General features: G+C 51.2%; 2 protein-coding genes and 2 non-coding genes across 9 annotated transcripts in view; 1 reads left to right on the top strand and 3 right to left on the bottom strand.

Moving 5' to 3' along the window:
* The window catches only part of PXN (paxillin), a 47,955-nt gene extending 41,197 nt beyond the window's left edge, over positions 1–6,758 (bottom strand). For all 4 annotated transcript variants that reach the window (XM_087768486.1, XM_087768487.1, XM_087768489.1 and 1 more), the window contains exon 1: positions 6,619–6,758. In XM_087768486.1, the coding sequence (XP_087624612.1) occupies positions 6,619–6,631 (13 nt within the window). In that variant the 5' untranslated portion in view covers positions 6,632–6,758. The remainder of the gene's footprint in view (positions 1–6,618) is intronic.
* A 4,706-nt stretch (positions 6,759–11,464) lies between these two features.
* Positions 11,465–11,605, bottom strand: LOC148054397 (U4 spliceosomal RNA). Its single transcript, XR_015707262.1, has one exon. It is a non-coding gene; the product is annotated as a U4 spliceosomal RNA (small nuclear RNA).
* Positions 11,606–12,022: 417 nt separating this feature from the next.
* Positions 12,023–12,163, bottom strand: LOC148054396 (U4 spliceosomal RNA). Its single transcript, XR_015707263.1, has one exon. It is a non-coding gene; the product is annotated as a U4 spliceosomal RNA (small nuclear RNA).
* A 2,334-nt stretch (positions 12,164–14,497) lies between these two features.
* Positions 14,498–20,418, top strand: SIRT4 (sirtuin 4). 3 transcript variants are annotated; one of them, XM_087768492.1, is made up of 5 exons: positions 14,498–14,756; positions 17,248–17,670; positions 18,338–18,632; positions 19,626–19,828; positions 20,281–20,418. In XM_087768492.1, the coding sequence occupies exons 2-4, from the start codon at positions 17,351–17,353 to the stop codon at positions 19,788–19,790; spliced, it is 780 nt and encodes a 259-aa protein (XP_087624618.1). In that variant the 5' UTR covers positions 14,498–14,756; positions 17,248–17,350; the 3' UTR covers positions 19,791–19,828; positions 20,281–20,418. The 3 variants fall into 3 exon arrangements, with proteins under 3 accessions (XP_087624618.1, XP_087624617.1, XP_087624616.1); XM_087768491.1 differs by having other exon boundaries at positions 17,165–17,670; positions 18,338–18,473; XM_087768490.1 differs by having other exon boundaries at positions 17,165–17,670.
* Positions 20,419–21,971: the final 1,553 nt, after the last annotated feature.

The following is a 21,971-nucleotide window of genomic DNA, read 5'->3' as shown; positions in this document are numbered from 1 at the left end:
TCCAGCACAGGGAAAAAGGAGCCAAGCAATAACAATGCAGGCTGCCTCCCCCTGTGGCCTGCCTTAAGTTCTCTTGGATCCTCCGCTTACAGTTGTCTCAAACTGCTTAGATAAATTTCCCATGTAAATTCAGAATAATTACTGTCTGCTACAAGCAAAAGCTGCATTTACATGAGCAGAAAAAGAGCTTACCAGACTCCTAAACAGCACAAACAGACAACCTCAGGGACTCAAGTTCGTATAACTGAAACACCAACACCAAACTTGTTCCACAGCACTCCAGTTGCCGTTTCTACTTTGTTTGCTTCATCGGGATTTAAAAACATACATACACACACAGAAGAGAAAGCATGGATTTTAACACCAGTCAATCAAGGGAGACTGTTCCCAGCCAGCTGGTTTCTGCTGCTCTGGGGCCATTTGCAATGAGAATAAGCAAGAATGGGAAAAACAGCTAAGAATGAGATGAGAAAGTCATCACCCACCTCCTATTTTTACAGTGTATCTTTAGCACACGACATTCTTTGAATGACTTCACAATGCTCTGCGGTAAAGGGAAAGACTAGAGCAGAACTACTGTGGGGAACTTGGAAGGGAAAGGAAATCTTTTCTCCCTACTCACAGCCTGTCATAAGAGGATGAAGAAAGGATGAGCAATCAGAAAGGCAGAGAGGGAACATTAAACAGGGCTGAGAAGGGAATAAGAACTTATAAATCTAATTCAAACTTGCCATTGTAAGCTCTTCCAGCAATGGCGACCAGAGAAGCTTGAAAGAGTTACTATTCTGATATATTCAGCTGGAAGCTATTTTGGAAACACAAAGATCTCAACAAACTTTATCCATACTTTGCAGGTAAGGAGCTATTATCCCTATTTTGCAGAGTCAGAAACAATATGCCTGAAGTCAGGGCAAGTTTTTGAGGCCGTGGATAAACGGTTACCTTATGCTAGATTAAACATAAACCACAGCTAAAAGAGGTGGCCTCACCTACTTCCCAGTCCACTGTCCCTGTAAAAAAATTACTTTCAGAAGAATCAGCTTGCCGATCCAGCTAACTGCTCAACGGTTACTGTGGAGAGAAGAAAGGGAGATGGGGGGGGGGGGGGGGGGGCGGACGGACACGACAAAAACAAAAACCCAACACACTTTACAGCAGCCAGCAGTTAAATCAAGTTAAACCAATTTGAAATCACAGCTTCCGCTTTCTCTCCAATCCATTTAACTTCAGCCCAAAATGGGAAGGAATGGTACCACTCCTTGCACCTACGCTGCGCTGGGTTTAGTTACCTTGCCACAGGGCAAGCGAGTTCAGCTTTTTGATCCAATGGCAAATCACCTGTTCAAGTTGGGGGAAAGGGCTGTTTTTTCAAAAGATCAGCGATTTGAACCAATTCGCTCTGGAGCCTGATGCTCACTAAGTAAGCAGCAAGCACACAAGAGAGAGGGAAGCTGGAAGCACGGGTTTTGGCTGTGATCTGAAACCGGAGGAGATGCGAGGTGAGATTTTACAAACACTGAAACAAGAACAGGACCCAAAGGTCTCCATAGCTCCCTACCTAGCATTTTAAAATATAATAGCCTAGTAGTCATGACAACCTGTACTTCCAGGGCTCGTTATTAAACCTAAGTTAGTTAGGACGGGCTAAAGTGAGCAAGGAACTCATCCCCTAAACCCCATCTTCTTCTCACAGCCCGGGGAAGTTTCCCGCAGACAATGTCTCACTTTCAGGCAGCTGGAGCAGAAGAGCATCTTCATTAACAGCTTCCGCATCGGACAAAAAGGGGCACAGAAGCTCAGTACGCAAAGGGAGGGAGGCGCAGTCTGAGACGCAGAGCAGGAAACTGGGACCAGAGATCCTATTCACCCGCGCCGATTTTCAACTAGCACAACACAACTGCGTTCAGAATCTGTTCTGGCTTTCTCCAAGGCTGCAGCAGATCCTGGATATCACAACTAACACATTAGTCCGATTCAAACAGATTGGGTTTGTGGCCATGGACAGGCTTTTTCCCCCGCTCTAGTTGCACAGATTTAATTTAAGGAATTTATGTCTGTCTGTCTTAGCAGTAGATCAGAAAAACAACTCTGATCTCAGTAGAAGTGCATTGTTATTGCTTGTTCTGCCACCAGACTTTAGAATTTTATCCGTCATTCCTGCAGTTTCACAACTTGTTTCATATAATAAATACACTTCAAGGGGAAAGAGGTGAGGGAAAAAGTGTCTGGAGAAATTGAAGTATGCCGGTTCCCTGAGAAAGGAAGAACAAGTAGAGAGGCAGAGTTAAAGAAGATGTGTGAGAAGTTACCCACTTCTTTCTCCAGTGGTAGAGATGGTGTCGGAGGATCAATTTTAACCAGGAGGGCAGCTGAACACTTGGGATAAGTTGACCTCTCCCAGCGAGGGACAAAGGAGCTAAAGACAGCACAGAGTCCAGCCTTTCCATGGAAATAGAGCAACAAGAAAAGAAGCCTCTCTCTGCATTGCACACTGCTCGAGGCAGAGGACTCCCTGTCTGAGTTGCTCAGGACAATGAAGTCCCTGTTTTATGAGGGGTCAGAACAGCTAAGAAGCTGAAACAAGTCAGAACCCCATTGTGCAGAGTATTAGTTCTGTTTACAGTCTTCTCGCCCAGCAGCAAGAATGACTCAGAAACCTGAGCCAGTGGAAAGCTAAGGGACCAAATTACTTTACCAGTTTCCCCCCAATGCCATTTCCTGGGCGTAGCTGACCATAAGCAATTTCACACTAAACTTGCAGTCAAATAAGACCAAAACCCACCGCATATGACTTCCCAACTGAAGGAACTGAGTCAGAAACAGGCGAGCATCCCCCTCAAAAGAAGGACGGACAGCATAGCCCTGCCAAGCACAGCAATCTCCCAAATGTTAGGAGAGATGACGGATGGAAACACGTGCACCCCCCGCCACACTCCCATGAAAAATCAATGGCAAGACTGCTCCCTTTAAAGTCAATCTTGAGAGGATTAAGCCCTGAAGAGAGGGTGGGTTAGAGCTCCGAAAACAGAGGGAAACAACTTGTAAAGTCAAGTCTCTCGTGCCGGTGAACTTCTGTGCCGCCAAACCTTTGTGCCCAGAATTTTGAAGCCACACCGCTAGACAAACCTCCTGCAAAAGAAAAACCCTTCTGGAAGTGAGGAAGCATACCTACAATAAGCAGCTTACAGTCTAGTGTACATGCACAGCCAAAACACTGCCATGAATACATTCTTATTAAAGAGAAATAACTCCTTTGTAAAACATCTTTTACAAGCTCTAGTGAATGCTGTTTTGTTTTTGATTGCAAAATCCAGTCAAAAAAATCTGGAGCCTTTTTTAAAAAAAAAAACAACAAAAAAAACCACCACAGCAAGCAGTAGAGAAGTGAGAAATTCAAAGCCAGCAAAAGAAAGCTTCTAGAAGCAACATCATTTGTGTTTGGAGTTACCAAAGCTCAAAAAAGTTTCACAGTTGTGTTTGCAAACAACCCCTTTCAGAAAAGGGTTGTAAAAAACATTCAAAGTCAAAAATCAAACAATATCTGACTAAAGCAAATGTAAAGCCTCCTTTCTCCTACTCCTCTCACCATAAAATACATGACACACTACACGAATTAGGTTTCTTCCTCCGCAACCAGCAGATCCCAATGGACTGTTCACACAAACCACTTAGACAAGGTAGCACCACAGAACCAAGAATAATTCAGTATCTAATTCAATATCTCGAATTGTCTGAAGCAAATACGTGCAGTTGGTCACTTGCGTGCTGGAAGCGCAGCGTGTGACACCACCACCCTGTGCTTTGGTAACCCCCCGACCGGGGCGATAGCCCCGAGTTAGGATTTTCGCTCTTTAGGACAAAGTTTTGCTCTCTGTGCCAATTTACAACACCGCAGAACGGCAAACTCATTCAGCAAGCTTCCTGTCAAACGCCAAGCACGTCCGCAAAATATGCTTGCTTAGAGAGATTCGAGGAAGACAACCTGGACAAGTCCGGTCAGCTGCTCGAATTCACCGCCTCCTCCCCCTTCCCACAATGTGCTATTCCAGTTTACGCCCGGACCCTGCACCGAGCATCCTGTGCCGCGGAGGCTCCCCCGGCCCGATGGCCTGCACGAGTTCCGCAGCAGAGCTCTGAAACAGTTTCCTGTGTGAGCTGTGCACTCTTAACGCCATTTCTTCAACACTGAGGGGGAGAAAAAAAAAGGAACAAAGGTTTTTCTTCATTTCAAATGAATCCCCAAAGCAACACAAATCTATTTTCACATATGTTTCATAACCTCTCCAGCCCAAGCAGCATGAAATTGAGATACTTCTGGACCTCCATTTTACAGCGCTCAAGTACACACTGATCAACTCCATCAGCTCCAGGAAGAGGGAGGAGATTTTTGATAAATAAGATCAGACACACCAATGGGCTCCGTGATGTGGTCCCTCATGCCCAGCAAGGTCCATCAGTCACTAGTCATTTCTGCACCACAGATTCAGAAGCAGGGTGGGGAAATATCTAAGATGATTTAACTTGACATCAACTGCGAACCTGCAAGGCATATCGGCTCGGGCTCAATACTAACCTACGTTTGGGCCAAAACTGGCCCTGGATGCAGCACAGCTATGTCCACGTGGCATCATGCCTGAACCAACAAGTCCTGCCGGACCAGCTTGCCTCTGGACAGAGCCAGCGCAGACGTCCGTATCCATGGCACAGTTAATCCACAACTCAGATAATCCACCCATAGATAATGAGGACAGAAAAACAAACAACTCTCGCTTCAGTTCAAAAGCTTGACTTATTGCAGGGGAGTTGTATCAGCCCAGCATTGCTCCCTTATGGACGCATCCCAGGGTGAACGGCTTTAGAAAAATAAGCGAGCAATTTTGGGGCTAACAATGATTTGCAGAGGGAAACTAGCTGGTGTGCCTGTCCGTGATGAATTTTGTACGCCAAAAAAAAGCTTCGAGAGAGAAAGGGTCCGACTTTTTTTGTTCAACTGCTTACTGTTAGATAATCGGATCTTGTCCAGTCTGAAAGACTGCAGAAAAATTGAGAAAGCCATGGTGTAATTAAGACTTGATGGAATCAAGTTGCTGAGACAAAGAGTTCTGTTTTTAAAATCAGATCACAACTTTAACTTTTGGTTGTGCCAACACATTTAACACCTCAGACAAACAAAACAGACACAAATTCAGATCTCTCCCAGAATTTCTTTGCAGTTCACCTCTAATCCTCCTACAGAGGAAAGGAAAAATGTGTTGAAACTGCAGTAGCCTACTCGGAGAACTGGAAAGTGACACCACCGCTGTTCAAGGAATGCAACAATTGCAGTGGGCACAGTACAGCTCCCGTGGTTCGTTCAAGAGCGTGCTGATGAGACACTAAACTGGCCCTACACAACGCTATCTGTATGCTCACCTTGAAGGGCCACTCCGCAAGTCAATACACAGACCGGGTGAATCCTGTTCTGACTAGCAACGCATTCCTGAACACGCTAGAAACTTGCTGTCGGAGCAGCACCAAATCTCCAAGAGATAACCAGGCTGAGGGGTATGAGAAACGGTCAACAGAACTGTCTCCGCTTCAAGAAACAATAACTGTGTTAAGAAGCTGCAGTAGAAATTCATTCTGTTTGCACCACCAGCTACTTCACCCGCGGAGAGGGTGAGGTTTCACTCCCTAAGAATGAATCCTTCGTGGTGCACCTTTCACCAGGAAGCCATGCAGCCGATGGACTCCTGGCCCCGTAAGTTTTATCATTAGTCCAATTTGGAGTCTGTTTTCTGAAGGTGTGACCACCAGCTCTATGCCAGCACGGTAATGGGAGCTTCCAGGTCCAGTAATAAAACTGCAATTTTCCTGGAGCATATCTTAACAGAACGTCTGGTTCCTATTAAAGGTAGGATGGAAGTAACGGATCGCGGCCCCTCCCCAGTGTCTGATTTAATCAGTTTCATAAGCGGAACTCAGTCACCCTAATGTCTCCCAGAGCACAAGGGATTTTGGCAGATCCACCCCTTTCCGGCTTGGTACCAAAGGAACTCAAACTCTCTAGATCTTTCCAGGGAGACCAGTTGCCTGACATTTCCCCGCCGTGCGGTTTCGGAAGGTTTCGGCACACCTGGGAGAAGCACGGGGAGGACGGGGATGAGCTCGGAGCCCGGCGGCACCGTCGGGCAGGGGCTGGGCTCCGCTGACCCCCGAGGGCTCCCCAGCGATCGCCCTGCACCCGTGCGAAGTTACCGATCTCGCCCCAGAACACGGGCTCGAGAGGCTGCGGCAGGGGAGGAGGCGTCCGCCGAAACCCGACCGCGCTCCACGCTGCTCCGGGGGCAGGGGGCCGAGGGGCGCCTTCCCCGGCCGGGGCAGAGCCGGGACGAACACCGGCGGCCCGCGGCGGCGGCCCCAGAGCAGCCCGGCCGAGGGGCCTGGGGGCGGGCGGCGGCGCGCCCGCCGGGAGGGCCTGCGCGGTCCGCGGGGAGCGACACGTCCCCGGGCGCCGGCAGGCCCGGGCCGAGCCCCGCGGCGGCGGCGCGGAGGGGCGCAGCGTGGCCGGGCGGGCCGCGGGGGCTGCGAGGGGCGGCGCCGCCCCGCCGCGGGGAGTACGCGCGGCTCGGAACTCACCCAAGTCGTCCATGGTGCCGCCGTGCCCGCTCCGCCGTGCCGTGCCGTGCCGTGCCGTGCCGTGCCGTGCCGTGCCGTGCCGTGCCCTGCCCGCCCCGCCGCCGGTGCCGCCGCCGCCCGCCTCAGCGCCTCGCAACTTTCCCGGCCCGCCCCCGCCCCCGCGCGCGCCCCCGCCCCGCGCGCGCGCGCCCCCGCCGCGCCCGCCCCGTGCTGCCCCCTGCCGGCGGCAGCGGGAGCCGCCAGCCCGGCCCCGGGCGGGGCGGGGAGGGAGGGGGGGGGGGACCCGGCTTCCCCGGCCGCGGTGCGCAGGGCCTGGGGTGCAGAAGTGCCCCGGGAGATGGCGGGCGGCGACAGCAGCGCCCGGGCTCCCCCCTCCCGGGCACGGCCTGCCCGGGCCGCCGGTGCCCGGCCAGGAACGCGAGCCAGAGCCCCGGCCGCTTCCCCCGAGGAGCAGGACCCCGGGGCAGCGCTGCCGCCGCGCCAGGCCCTGCCGCCGCCCGCGGGGAGCCCTGCCCGCTGCCGCCCCGGGCCCCAAAGGCCTTGGACCAAACCCACGTTTCGAGCCCCAGGTGCTTTACCCGATCCGCAGGGAAGCTCGGGCCGGTGAAACCTTTCCTGAACAATTTTCCACAAGCTGCTGCCACCACAGAGGAAAGCCACCAACCACTTCTCCTTTGCCCTGTTTCAAAACCATAACAGCCCTCCTGGATTTATCATGTGAGAGTGCGTCTCGAACCACCATTTCCCACTTGTTTTTCCTTTCAAACCACTACCAAACCACGCTCCAAGACAGCAAAGTCCTCAGCCTTGCCCAAACCGCAAAGCAGCTCCACCCTCATCAGAGCTCGCGTTTACTCCACCACCACGCTCCGGCCAAGGAGACGCGGCAATAAAAACAGTCGCTCAGCCCAAGCGTTCAGCTCCCAGTCTGGCGAGGGAGACACCAAAAACCACCAGAGCGGGAGCAGCTAGGGATCCAGGAAACGCGACTCCTGCCGCGCTTTTCCGTACAAAATCACGGCCGAGTCAGAGACTGTTCTCGGCGCTGAAGAGCACGGGTCCTGTTGTCTAGCCTAGGTTACAGGATCGCGTTTTCATAAAAACAGAAAACATGAGGTCAGCCGCTAGCAATCTCCGACGCTTTATTTTTCACTCCCTAGGCACAAACACACCCAGTTTCCCCAGCTAACACAATTCCACAGACATCGTTATTTCCTGCGTTAAGAAGCGCTATAATGAGCACAATAATCACCAGGGGGTCATGGAAATATCCCCTTCCCTTGCCCCCAGCCAACGCTCGCGAATATCAACAGCCTCCAGGAAATTCATCCCCGGTTTTACTCCAGACTTCTCAGAAAACGACATCCTTACCTGCAGCTAAGTACAATACAATTACAAGCAAAGACTTTCACCGTGTGCTTCACCATCAACGCCATGGATCTCCCTTGGCAACCCCCTTGCTGGTCCCTGAGCAAAATTTAAAGCATTATTTGAAGGGAGGGTTACGCTTCTCAAAACCTATCACTGGCTGTGCAGGCCGGCTTCAGGATGTGCCCCGCAGGTGGAGCCGCACAAACCACCGCAGCCCCGTTTGCTGGCAGCGTCGTGGACCTCAGGTCGTCAGAAACCCGTCCTCGCCTGCAACCTGTATGCTCCTTCTAGCGACACGTGACAGGCAGCTGTCTCGACTTGGGTTGTATTTTTACCTCTGCATAAATAAAGCACGCACTGTGCTCTGTTCGTATTGTGGCCTGGTGCGCAATTGTTATCTTCGGATTCCTACAGCGTCCTTGGGGAGCCTGGAAGCGAGCGCAAATCAAGCAGGCAGTTTCTATTCTGTCCCAGGGCTGAAATTCACGTGTCACAGCACCCATTAAGGTTGCGCCCGCGAGAAAGAGGTTGTGTCCAGGCTGCTCGGTGCAAAAAGAAAAAAAAATCACCGCCTCTAAAGCTCTGCCTATGGCTTCAGCGCTGCTACGAAAGGGCCGGTGAGGTGGAAAGGCAGGGCTGTCACAGGAGCGACACTATCCGCTAGTAACATGGCTTTTCAAACCAACCTCATCCTCATTGCACTCCTCATAGCCAGGTGCCGCCCACAACCGAATTCTCCTTCACACGCTACCATTCCTTACTTACAACTGTCAGTCCTTAACCCTCCCATGATGGCCTAAGGCGCAGGGGCAGGTTAAAACCCAAGCTGCTAAGACAACTGCTCAGTGGTGTGTGCTCAAGCTAAATTCACCCAAACAACGTTCACCCTCTCCTGTCCTTCCTAACGCCCTGGAATTCCCGTCTTCTCATCGGCTACCTGCTCTCTGCCTCTGCGGCTCTTACTGACTCAGGAGCACCCGCTTGCTGCTCAAGCGCCATTCTCATGCAGCTGCCAGCCGCCAGCAGAAGCAGCTGCAGCTCCCCAGCGATGGCCACCTCCAGCAAACGCTTTCCCACCAGAGCGGCGCACCCAAGGCGTGCCCGCAGGCTGCTGGCGGGACCGAGGGGGAAGCGACGCTGCGAGCAGCTGCATCCCTCAGAGCTGGTGCCGGATGGGAAGCGCTAGGGAGCGAAGGAGGGAGCGCATCAGAGAAACACACGCGGCTTCCGCTCACGTCGTGCCCTGTGACTAAGACGTGTGATGACTCGACTTATCTTTCACAGAAGGTGTGACAAGAAGTTATTGCCCCCACGTACAGACGGGAAACAGCTGGGAGCTGGAAAGAAAGTCAGACAATGAGTCAATATCAACCTAATGTTGGACTTCAGGACCTCCCGGCTCCACACAACCCAAGTGTTCACAGTACTCGCTCAAGGCATCTTTGCCTCTTGTCAAAGCAGCGTTTACCAGTTAAGGACCAGCTCCAGAAGGGTGGCCTAACCCACTGGCGCTCGGAGACCAGACGGATTAACTGCCCACCTGTCCCCTTCGGGGCTGCAGCCTCGGACCAGCTGCCAAACAGAGGAGCCAGCCAAGCCCATTTCATCATACCTCGTAGGAAAAGCGCCGTTATTTACAGCAGGCTAAATCTATGTCAGAGAAGAACAGATATGAAGCTACGCTGACTTGTAAGGCATGTTTAGAGCTTACCCATGCACTTTGCAGAGAGTGACTTGAAACCGCAGAGCGATGACAATGACTTCATTGCAGCGTGTGTCCTCTGCGCTGCGCCACACGGACATCACGCAAGGGGATGCGGCTCTTTCTTCGGATGAATGCATAAAAGACAAATTCGGGCAGAGCTTTAGGCCGAAGGCAATGGCAGTAAATCTCAACACGCAACTTCCCCATTCAAGGTCCAACTTTACACTTGTTGGAGGGACCTGTTACAGCAAAACGAGCAAACCTTGTTGCTAGCATAAGATGCAGGATATGACTTCGCAATGCAGAATGAAAGCACCACGCCAGCGTATTATCACAGACAGTTCGGGCAGAAGAGACGAGAAACAATCAAACAATAAACCCAATATTTATCAGCACAGTTTATATGAATCAAGCAATTACATGAACTGTAATTACTTTTTACTGTTACTCACTGTACACTACATATGCCTTTGGTATTTATCCCCGTGGCTTATTCTGCCAAAGGGAAATAGCATCCTTATGCTTCAGGTTTTGATTTCAAATTGATATTGCTAGCAACGAAGTACAAACGGGGGAAAATGCAATCTAGGAGGTTTCGCTGTCACTCTTTGGTCACTGTTGTGTACGATACCCCAGCACAGCTGAATGTTACAAATAAACCTGATTGATAAAGAGGGAACGTTAATGTTGGCTACTAAGCTTCCTACTCTGCCTGCTTATAGTTTAAAACAGCTGCCAGGCTGGGGGTCTCATAGGCAGGGTAGGAGCATCCGGATGGCACCCACGACCAGACAGGGAACTTCAGCGGTAACCTGTCAGCAACACAAGCTCCATCTAAGTCACACAAAGTGACAGAGGGCAGCTGCTTCAGCTCCAGCGGAGATTCAGCCCCGGGAGCTGGTGTGCAATGGACATTAGTCTCCCTCCACAGCGTCTACTTCAGTATTAAATAAGACAACAGCTGTAACTGAGAAATGAATGGAGTTTACTTCACTTATAAAAGAGGATTTTACACCAAACTCAGCAACTGCTTTTTCCAGAGTAAAGGTTTGTGAGTCCTTTGACTATAAGCAGCTTTTTTTTTTTTTTAAAGCAAGTGACGCCAATGGATATAGAATCATAGAATCATAAAATGTCCTGAGTTGGAAGGGACCCACAAGGATCACTGAGTCCAACTCCTGTCCCTGCACAGGACAACCCCCAAATTCACACCATAATATACACTATATTCACACCATAATATACACTATATATGATATACGCTAACAAACCCCCACAAAATGCGGGTTATGGTACTGTGCTGTTCCCTAATGGGTTTTGGAGCGGCTCTGGAGCCAGGCCAGCACGATGCAGATGTTCACCCCCCTCGCTCCAGAAATGCCAGCCCTCTCCTCGCTGCCTAAGCTACCTTCTGAGAGGTCCTGCTCCTCAAGGCATCCTCCTCGGCAAGAGCTACGCGAGAAACGCTTCTCCAGTACCCCAGGTCCTCCTCTTCCATTTTCACGGACCAATTCCTCCTTCGGCAGCTTTGAAAGAAAAAGGCAAGAACCGAGCTTTTTAGGTAAACGTGCCACTAATTTATTAGACCATGCTTTTGGCAGGAGCCGGCCCTGAGAGAGCGAGAAGAAAAAACCTTCCACCTCTAAATAATTAATCCTTACAGCCTGCCTGCGACTGCCGGGCACAGCCGCAAATTTCAAATTACCGAAGGTACAGAAGACTTGCAGCTTTTTTGTCTCGTTTATCTCTGTTTTTCACACCAAAACTCAGTCTCCGTAGAGACTGTCAAAAATTGCCAATGCCGACTATATTTCAAGTCGTCATGGCGGGGTATTGGGAAAAGTTTTCAATTAGCAATAATCGCGCCTCGGATTAACCTCATTGGCTACGATACTGCCACTGCGCAAAGCTGGCCCCCTCCTCCCGCCGCCGCCGCCCCTCGCCCCCGGGCCGCCGCCCAGCTCGGGGCGAGCCCCGCCGCCCCCGCCGCGGCCCCGCCGGCAGCGAGCCCCGCCCGCCGCCGTCCCCCCTCCCCGCCGCCGGTACCGGGGTTCCCCGTTTTTCCCTCTCCGTGGGGAGCGGCGGGGCGGCCGCGAAGCTTGCTGGGAAGGAGTATGCAAAGTAGGCGCGACGTCAGCGCGGGCAGCTGCCTGCGGGATGAAGGGCTCCCCACCGCCTGCCCGTCCCTGGGGCTCCCCGCCCTGGCCCCCTCCCCGCCCCCGGCCGGGGCGGAGCACCGCGCCGGCCCCGTTACCGGCGGCGAAGCCCAGCCCCCCGCAGCATCCCCTCCCGTTCCTCCCGTTATCTATCTTTAACCAGTAACACCAGCCTCCGCGGAGGCCCGCAAAAATTGCCGATGCCGACTGTATTTCAAGTCGTCATGGCGGGGTATTGGGAAAAGTTTTCAATTAGCAATAATCGCGCCTCGGGTTCACCTCACGGGCTACGATACTGCCACTGCGCAAAGCTGCCCGCCCTTCCCGCCCGCCCGGCCGCCCCGCCGCCGCCCCGCCGCCGCGGTCAGAGCGCGCCGGCGCGCCCCCGCGCGCCCCGCCGGCCCGCGCCGCCGCGCGCCCCCCGCCCCCGCCCCGCGCGGCGGGGGAGGCGGGGGGGTACCGGGAGGGGAGGGCGGGCGGCGCGGCGGCGGGACACGCGTGGGGTGCCGGGAGGCCGCTATGGTAATGAGCGCCGGGGGAGGGGCTGTCCCGCCGCCCCGCGGCGGCTTGGCCAAAATCGCCGGTTTTCGGCCCGGGAGGGACCGCCCCCCCCCCCCCCCCCCCCCCCCCCCCCGCGAACGGGGCTTTGCCCCCGCCGCCCCGGTGGCACCAAGGCAAAGTCACCGCCCAACGATTCTGGCACTGGCCCGGGCTGCCCAGGGCAGGGCCCGAGTCCCCGTCCCCGGAGGCATTTAAAAGACGGGCAGAGGTGGTGCTCGAGGGCACGGTTTAGCGGTGGGCTTGGCGGCGCTGGGTTAACGGTTGGACTCGATGACCTCAAGGGTCTTTTCCAACCTTAACGATTCTATGAAAACACGTTTAAACTCCGTAACCAGGCACTAACAGCCCCGGGGGCAGTCGGACTCACGGAACTGCCAGAAAGGGGGTCGTGCCCCACTCCTCCGCCGGGCGCGGGGGCGGCTGGGACGGGCAGGCTGGCACCGCGCGAGCGGGACGCGCGTCTTCCTTCTGATGGCAAAATTACACGCTCCTTTATACAGGCTCGGGCTCTTCTGGGCTTTGAAATAACTGTAAAAGGCAAGAAAAACGGATTAAAAATTCCTGCAGTGTCTTGAATTAATTAGCAAGAGCTATTTGGAGAATGCACTTGAAAAGCCGTTCAAATTATTAGAAAGAGCCCATTGTGTGTAAAAGAGGTGAGCACCTACCCCCCTACCGTGCAGCAGCCTGGACCTCCTCCTATTTATTTGCTCTTCAAAAAAAACAAGACTCCTTTGAACAAACCCAGCCCGGTACTGCCAGGCAGCTCCTACGGTTTCGCATGTGACGGTCGAGACCGGCGCCTGCAGCGAGGCACCGCAGGGACCGGGCGGGCAGCAGGTCAGCACGGCCCCGGGGACGGCAACCAGCTGCGCGGGGCCAGCTCTGCCCAGCGCCGCGGGCCACGTTCACACAAGGACTCAAAGAAGTCACCGCCAGTAGCCAGTCACCACGCTGAGAAAGGAGGATCTGCGGGATCAATGGGAAAACGCTGGAAGAAATCCCTGCTGCCAACGAGGTGCTGAGGGGTGGGAGTCGTTGGTGCGGCTCTGCAAAGATGGGTTGCGCTGACCCCCCAGCCAGTTCCCGCTGCGAGGTGGTCCCTGCTCCCCAGCACTCCCTGAGCCCCCCCTGCGCCCCCCCTGCCAGCGGGCAGGTTGCGGGGAGTCGGCTGGGCCGGGCGGCAGAAACCCACCTCCCACCGAGCCCTTGCGGGCGAGGCAGGGGACAGGCTGAGCCCAGGCAGGAGCTGCTGAACGGCACGGCTGGTACGAGCCCTTTGCTGGCAAAGGATTTACTACTGAAGCGGCTTAGGGTGTCCGACTATGCCCTGGGAGAGGTCCAGCCGGAGCAAACGAACAACCGCCCTCCCATTTTTCATCCACGCCTCCCCCGAAAGCTGCACAGAGATCCCTTCTCCCACGCAGACCTCTCAGCTTCCATCTGGCCACGCTACCTGCAGCGCAAGGGGCCAGATTTTCATTATTTGTCCCTTCTTGTTGCCACAGGCCCTTTCCACACCTTTCTCCCAGACCTTTTCCCTGTCATCCCAAACATGCTTAACTGTGCCCATCAGGACTGCCGGACAGGTCCATCCCTCCTGGGACCAAACGTAGGTACCAAGGGAAGAGCGCCAGAGCGGGGTGAACCTCTCGGCCCGGCGTACTCTCATAGCCCCCAACAATTTACATCTCAGGGAATTCCTGAGCCAGGAGAGACGTCTCCAACAGCCCTCAGGGGATTTTTCTTCCGTTATTTGTTTAGTCACATTTTAAGCCTAAAACCTGTTAGTATCAGTGAAAAGAAAATGCATGCTTTTATAAGGACAAGCATCTACAACACATTTTATCAAAGCTATTACTTGCATTTGTATCAAATCAAATCTGATTTTATTCTTGCACATTTCCTTCAGGGCAGCTATGAAGCTCTTGGTTTGAAATGTGACTTTATCAGGTTTGAGGAACTCGGGTTTTTTCTTCTTTGAAGCACGGGAATTGTAGTCTTTGTGCTCAGTTTCGTTGTGAACTACGCTTCCCAGCAAGCTCCCCTCCCGGCAGGCCAGCCCTTTCCTTCCGCCGCCGGGCACGGCAGCTCCACGCAAGGTCAGTTTTCAGGCATTATTGACCATATCGCCCTTATTTCGTTAGATGTGTTCGGTTCGCTCGTAATACTCCCCCCCCCGCCGTCATTATTACATCAAAAGAGACTCGCATGACGTGGCGTCCCTCTGGATTGCTGGCCTGTAACCATCTGTACAAACCTGTTTACCTTCTGCCTTGTCCGACCTCTCTGCGGAGCATCTTGGATGCGTGTTAAAAACAAACTCTAGCCTCGGCTCTCAATAGGTACGTTTACAGAGTTTCACTTATGTATCGTAGCTGTTATTTTTTTAATCTGAGCACTTTCGTTTTAAAAGCAGCTTTGCATTTCACAGGAACTATTCTGCCCTTTGTCGGTTTCTCTCCTGCGCTGCCCTACTTCTGCGCTTCACAGGGGCTCTCAAATCTATGTTATTTTTAATGCTGGGCCTACCCGTTGCCTTCTCTCTCTTGTGCGCCAACCCATATTATATCTCCGTTTCATTCCCCCTCAAAACATTTCCTTCTGAGAGATCTTTTGATGATAAGGGACAGGAATGGAGAATTTTCATCAGTTAAAGCAATTTAAATACTGTCAAACTGGCTTAACAGCCTTTAGGGAGCATCATGACAGACGTTATTCTCCAAGCAAATTACAGTTTATTGGGAGACTTTGTCCCTTCTAATTAATTCGTATGGAAAATTAAACCTCTTCAGAGGGAACGTCCAACACAACTCCTGCTAAACAGCAAAATGAGGCAAAAATCATTGCGAACAGAACCCACTGCTTAGATTTAAAAAGTAATCCAGACTATGGAGGAAGTCCGGTCTTCCCTGTAACTCAACTGATGACGACGCAAAGCCTTGAGAACTGGGGATTAACTGAGACAAATCTACTCTTTGCCACTAGCATCAATTTAGTATCACGATACTGACAGCGGAACACCCAAACCTTAACCGTATTTAAATATTGCGCCATTTACTGTCAGAACTGGTACTTGAGGGGGGCCGGGGACGTGAGGCAAAGCAATTTAGACGCAGCAGGAGTCTAAAAACTATCCAGGCACCAAAGCACGGGTCATCAAAAGCCCTGAGGTGCCAGCCTTTTAGACCAGTAAGCTCACCACTTGAATACCTCTTTCTCAGAGCTGCCACAGATCTTGCAGGCACTGCAAGTTTACGAAACTTTTATGAAACCATTTATGAAACTGCTTATGAAAATGCTTCAACCATCTGACAGCCAACAAGCTGCACAGAGCCCTCCCTCGGACCACTGCCTCTAGCACCTGAAAGGGATCTGCTCCAGCCAGCTGAGGACTCTCAGTGAGACCCAGTCCCTTAGCTGGCCTCCCAGTAACTTCTGGTGGTGAGGGCAGAGGTGTGAGCGGGCATGAATCTGCATCCAGGTGTCCCACATCACCAAGCAAGCTGTAAGCACCAGGCTATCTGGGGCCTGTTGCAGTCACTCTTTAGAGATCACCCCGTTTCATCAGTAATTAAAGTCCTTCCTCCATCTTCCAGATCTCATACAAGCCCCCTTGCTAAGGGAGATGGTGGGAGGGAGAAACACCAGACAGTCCCTTCTCGGTACTGTTTCTTTCAAAATTTTTTGTACTTTTTATGCAAAACCACAGAGAGGCCCAGAAAACAATAGTTTTAAAATAGTGACACGGAGAAAGGAGAACAACAGACTGCTAGAAAGACCAAACAAAATCAAGGTCCAAACCATCCACTCCTGTCACAACAGGTCCTGCACACAATTCCAGGCTACTCGTCAGCAAAGCCATCCTGCCTGTCCCCAACAGGGCGTGCCGTTCCTCCCTCAAAGCAGGATATCCCTCCCATTCCTGCCTGCCCGGCAGTTGTTTCTGCCCCCCCCACATCTGGGTGATCCCTTCGCTCTCAGCAAAGCCCCCGTTCCTGCTGGAGGAGCAAAGCAGTACCCTCCACCTCGCTGCTGACTCCGGGGAGGTGGCACCCACAAAGGAGGAGGTGCCAGAGGCATTGAGGCAGTGTCCTAATCCTCTTCAGTCCCGTTTCAAGGCCTGTTCTGCACCAGGCCTTCATAAAAAAGAACCAGGAGTAACTCCAGTCGAGGCCTTTGTCTTGAAAGAGCAACATTTCAAGCCTGTTTTTCTCTCCCTTCCCACAACACGTGCAAAGGATGGGGCAAATGGAAAGGACTGATTTGGAGCAGGCAGAAGGTTAAAGAAAGCAGAGCAAGGGTCTCTGGGGAGGAACCTGACACACCAGCTGTACAGCGCCTCTGGGGTGGGCTGCTTGGCCTCCCTGCCGTTTCTTCTCTGCCCCGTTGCACATACCTGGGAAAGACTGTGCAGGTTCAGGTCTTTCTGGGCTCGCTCGAAGTCCTCTTGGGCAGCCACCCTTCACGCCAGAATAGGAGAGCAGGAGTCCTGCGAGTCAGGGGTGCTAACTTTGTCCTTGCAGCTCCAGCAGTCCTCAGTCTTGCCCTCTGTGAAAGGGACATACAAACGCTGTCCTTGGATGGTGGGCTTTAGTTAACATTTCCAAAATAATTTGTATTTCTTTACTAAAAAGAAAAAGAGCAAAGAATACTTATCGGCATCATTTTCCAGGGAAACCCCAAAAAATGGAATTAAGGACATGCTCTTTGCCTTCTTTTACCTGCCATGTGTTCTGTTCTTGGCTTTTAGCTGAACATGTTCTCTGCGAGGACGTTGTCAGGAGTTTGCAGAGCCATCAGATCCCATCATTTCAGATCCCATTCTGTATCCAGGACCTCTCCAAACTTGGCTTTCGTGCCAGCCTGTCATCCCCCAGATCCCACGGAAGTAGAGGAGCTGCAGCACTTTGTTTCCAAGTCCGAGAGGCTGTTTGTAATGACGGGAGCTGGAATCTCGACTGAATCAGGGATCCCAGATTACCGCTCTGAAGGTGTCGGGCTCTACACCAGGACCGACAGACGGCCCATCCAGCACGCTGAGTTCGTTCGTAGTGCCAGTGCCCGGCAGCGGTACTGGGCAAGGAACTTTGTGGGCTGGCCCCAGTTCTCCTCCCACCAGCCAAACACCGCACACCTGGTACTAAGAGACTGGGAGAAGCTGGGGAAGCTGCACTGGCTGGTGACCCAGAACGTGGATGCCCTTCACACCAAAGCCGGGAGCCAGCGCATGACCGAATTGCACGGCTGCATGCACAGGTACTCTCTGTTGGCAGAGGGAGGATGGTTAATCCCCCAGCCTCTCGTTCAGGGTGCAGTGTTAGCTGCTGAAAAAGGAGGCAAAATATCGATGCTATGTTCCTGCAGATGACATGCTGAAAGGTGTTGGTGGGCTGGGGTGGAGGAAAAGATCAAGAAACAGCGCTGTTCACAGCACAGTATTCAAGAAACATGAACACCACTCCATTTTTTTGGAGTGTTATTTGGATCATTTCCCTTGGAGCCTGCATCACTCAGAATTCCCCCTTTCCTTGCTACAGCAAATGTCCTCTTAGTGAAGAGGACAAGGGGATCCTGAGGATGCAAGGATTATCCAGGGCTAAGCAGAGTGGGGAGTGCCAGAAATGCAGAGTGCATGGGCCAGAGAGGGACCACCGCAGCCTGGCTGTGATCACCCAAAGTTTCCAGATCAAAAAGCACAGCCTGCACTGGGAGAGAGGATGCACAGTAGGCTTCAAAGCGCTTCCTCTAGAGCATTCCTACAAAGCAACAACCGGAGGTAGAAAGACAGCTCCCTGACCTGTACTATTTGGTAAATAAATGTGGATAATGACAATGGACCTTCCAGGCCTTCTAAGGAACAAGTTACAGACTCCACATCTTCAGCTGACGTGAAACTCCATTAAGACTTTGCTCTGAATTTCAGGGTTTTCTGCCTGGCCTGTGGAGACCAAATCTTGCGCTCTGAGCTTCAGGAGCACTTCGAAGCTCTGAATCCTACCTGGAAAGCTGAAGCGTTCGGTGTGGCTCCAGATGGGGATGTCTTCCTGACGGATGAGCAGGTGCGTAATTTCCAAGTCCCAGCCTGCCGTAAATGTGGTGGAATCCTGAAGCCTGACGTGACATTCTTTGGAGATTCGGTGAGCCGGGAAAAAGTGAATTTTGTCCACCAACGCCTGGCAGAATCAGACTCCATGCTGGTGGCAGGATCCTCTATGCAGGTAAGCAGGGCTTCCTCCCACGGCGCATTCCTATTTCTGTGTTACTCTGCCTGCAACAATCCTTGGTCCCACAGTTTCGGACTCGTAATTGCTTGTGGATCAAAACAGCCCCTCCAGAGCTTCTTGTATTTTATTTTTACTGTGGTTGGAATCTGGCTTCACAGTTGGCCTGTTTGGGCTTCCCTGTCACTCTGTTGCCAGTCTACTTCACGCTGCTGTAAATAACTCCATTCACACGGTCAGACCTTGCTCTGCTACCTCCTCCATCGGTACATTGCAGGCTCACAGATACCCATAAAGCCAAGATACCGGATACTATTCAGTCCTGCAGAGATCACAACCCCACGGTTTTTTGCTTGAATTTTTTAGCCTTCGGCAGCTTTCTAGGCCTCATGGTGCACTGTGTGAAATATCAGATTTTATGACCTCTAATTCCTAACTAAATTCCGAAAAAGAGAGCAGAAGTATCTCTGGTTGCTGCTTAGGATTGTCCTTTGTATCACAATGTGTTTTCTCCATTAGCCTCTTATCTATAAGGTAAGATAGTTTACAACCCCCTGTTGTTTAACCTGTGGAAGGTTTTGGAATAGAGTTTGTATAAGAGAAATTTTTCCAGGAACAAGTTCTATTACACTAAAAAAACCCCTAACACCTCCCAGAACAAGATAAAACCAAGGCCGCCCGATTGTGATTCTCTTGGCTTCAGGATACTGGAGACAAATTCCTTGAGCTTGCACTTCTTAAGCTTATAATCCTTTGTACAGGAATGTTTGAAATGCCTTAGGTTCGTTCTTTTACTACCTAAGCTGGGCCATGTGAGAATGAATGAATGAAGGAATTTCCTACCTGAATTACGTGTAGTTGCCTAACAGAGCATGTACATACAGCCCCTTTTCCCACTGCCAACAGCAACTATTTTCCTTTCCTTACTCCTTTCTGTAGCTCTTCTTTTGCCTAAGCTGTCAGTAATTTTGTCTTCTGGTATTCCTGCAGGTATACTCTGGTTACAGGTTTGCTCTTGCTGCCCGGGAGAAGCAGCTGCCAATTGCGGTCCTTAACATTGGGCCCACAAGGTTAGATCACTTTGCATCCTTAAAACTGAATTCCCGCTGTGGAGAGCTGCTGCCTTTGATTGTTGCACATGACCCAACAAGCTGAGCTTCAGTAGCTATCAGGAGCAAAAATATTTCTACAAGGTGAGTACCTTCCCTCACCAGTCACCTTACAGGGTAAGAAGACTGGTTCCCATCAAATGCCGAGATTGAGATGTGCTGACTAAAAATATGTTCCCACAATGTGCACCAAAATATGGCTGTAAATTTTCATCTGTAACCGGCATGCTCTGATGGGCCACGATGCCGTGTCCCATGATCATAAACAAAAAGCATCCTAAGTGCTAACGCTCCCAGAGATTGGGCAAGAGTAGCCAGAAACTCGGCAACGTTGAGCTCCGATCCGTTTGTCACAATCAGAAAACCACAGGAGATCATCTGCAGATTCAGAGATCCTGATCACCACTGTTGCCTTTGCAACTGACAATTCAAAAGCTGTGCCTGGCTGAATTGATCCAGCTAATCCTAATCAAAACACTGCTGTTTAAAATAATCAATGCCATCTATAAAGCAGCTTCTTCCCTCCACTCCTGCAGGACTCATCGTCTGAAAAGGTGAAAGCCTCAATCTAAGAGGCAGCCGTGAGATCCAGTGCATGGCCCCTGACGACACCAGGACAGGGCAGCAAGCCTTGCCCATGTCAACCTGACCAGTTTTCTCCACTGAAACCATCTCCACTTATGAGGAAACACGATGATGATGAAAAAAGTACTTTTCTGCCTTACCTTGCCATTGTAAAGAGTGCCTTTCCTTTGCATTCACTGTGACAGGATAATGAGACAAAATACCTTTCTTATACTTGTCCCCAGAGAAGAATGAGGGACAGGGATTTTGACCAAGTAACTTGAGGCTATAGCACAGGAGGGCGATGTGGAAAACCCCGGTATCTGCTGGAGGATCCAATACCACTAGAGGTCAACTGTGGAGTGTGCAAAGAGGAAAAGGAGGCAAGAGGAACTGCAGTTGTGATTTAAAAAAAAAAAAGGGTTCAGAATAGAAGCTGAAGAAGAATACTGCTCTTCTAAGAGATTATTTGAAAGCACAGACTGTAAGGCTGACGTCTTCTAGCAAGGAGGGGAAGTCAGCACTTCTCTCAACTGTCAGTTGACAAGCTAAACTGCTTACTGTCTGAACCCTTTAAAAATTATATATTGTTGAGATGCCAGAGGAGTTACTTTAAGCTAATCTGACCAGCACTGCTCTCAGTGTGGCTGCTACATTTTCCAGAATGCCGTTTTTAAAGATGTTATTTAACTAATGAATAGCTAAGTAGTGAATTAAAGTTGTTTACAAGACTGTACTATTTGCATTGTCATCTCCTCTCCCTCCTATGATCTATTTAAGTACAGTCTCAATAGCCAGTTTAGATTAATTTTTTCCATTGAAAAAAATGCAGGATGTAATTACTAACAGCTGATGAATTAAGAGAGAAATACAATTAAATCTGTACAATAGGTCTCCCTCAGGAGGTAGTCTCGAGCTATTAAGAGATGTCATTTTCCACACTCCTAACAGGAGATCCATCACTACCGCGTAACCATTTGTTGTTGATCCTTAGGGTGGTAACATAAGATATATTAAACCATTTATGGAGTAAAAGACAGAATCTTGCCCAGACTGGAACACTAAATTTTTGACCCGACCTTCTGCATGAATCTGCCGCTCCCCTTCTGGCTACGAGGGAGATTAATTGTTGGGGTCTTCCAAATGCCCCAGCCCTACTCTCCACATTCCACGTCCTGTATTAATATTTTGACAAGAACTGTAACAAGCAGCTGGAAGCAGGGATGCCAGCGTCATCTGCTAAAAGGTCAAGTAGCAAAGCAAGGACAACCGACCACATGATACGAAGTTCTTTTTTGCCCTGTTGTTGATTCAAATCCATGCTAGGCAGGAGCAAGTAAAGCACAGAATTGAAGGGATACTTAGGCACCCAATTTCTGCAGAAGGTAGAGGGAATTAAGATACTTAACGTGTTTCAAGATTTGGGTATTATGGGTCAAAGGCGAGACGGCTTCACTTAGAAGCCAAGCAAGGTAAGTTCAGGACCCCTTCCTGCATTCTGCTCTCATTGAGCGGAGATCCCACTTCCCAGCGAGTTAGGTATCTGCTGGTTGGTAGTGAAGAAAGCTCACAGATGTCACTCCATCCTTAGCATAGCACAGCTGTCCTGCTGACCAAAGCTCTTGCAGAAATCATTGCCAAGGCACAGCAGAGCCTCCACGCA

Source organism: Nipponia nippon, unplaced genomic scaffold, assembly GCF_047370975.1.
Source record: "Nipponia nippon isolate SJK-2023a ecotype South Korea unplaced genomic scaffold, ASM4737097v1 scaffold_30, whole genome shotgun sequence".
In the NCBI taxonomy this organism is placed as follows: domain Eukaryota; kingdom Metazoa; phylum Chordata; class Aves; order Pelecaniformes; family Threskiornithidae; genus Nipponia; species Nipponia nippon.
Note: the sequence above shows the minus strand (reverse complement) of the source record. Positions and strands in the feature narration are given on the sequence as shown.

Coding starts and splice junctions, on each gene's coding strand:
- SIRT4 (XM_087768490.1), top strand. CDS start 17,171: ATGTTCTCTGCGAGGACGTTGTCAGGAGTTTGCAGAGCCATCAGATCC. Junction 17,671..18,337: donor TTGCACGGCTGCATGCACAG/GTACTCTCTGTT, acceptor TCTGAATTTCAG/GGTTTTCTGCCTGGCCTGTG. Junction 18,633..19,625: donor TGGCAGGATCCTCTATGCAG/GTAAGCAGGGCT, acceptor GTATTCCTGCAG/GTATACTCTGGTTACAGGTT.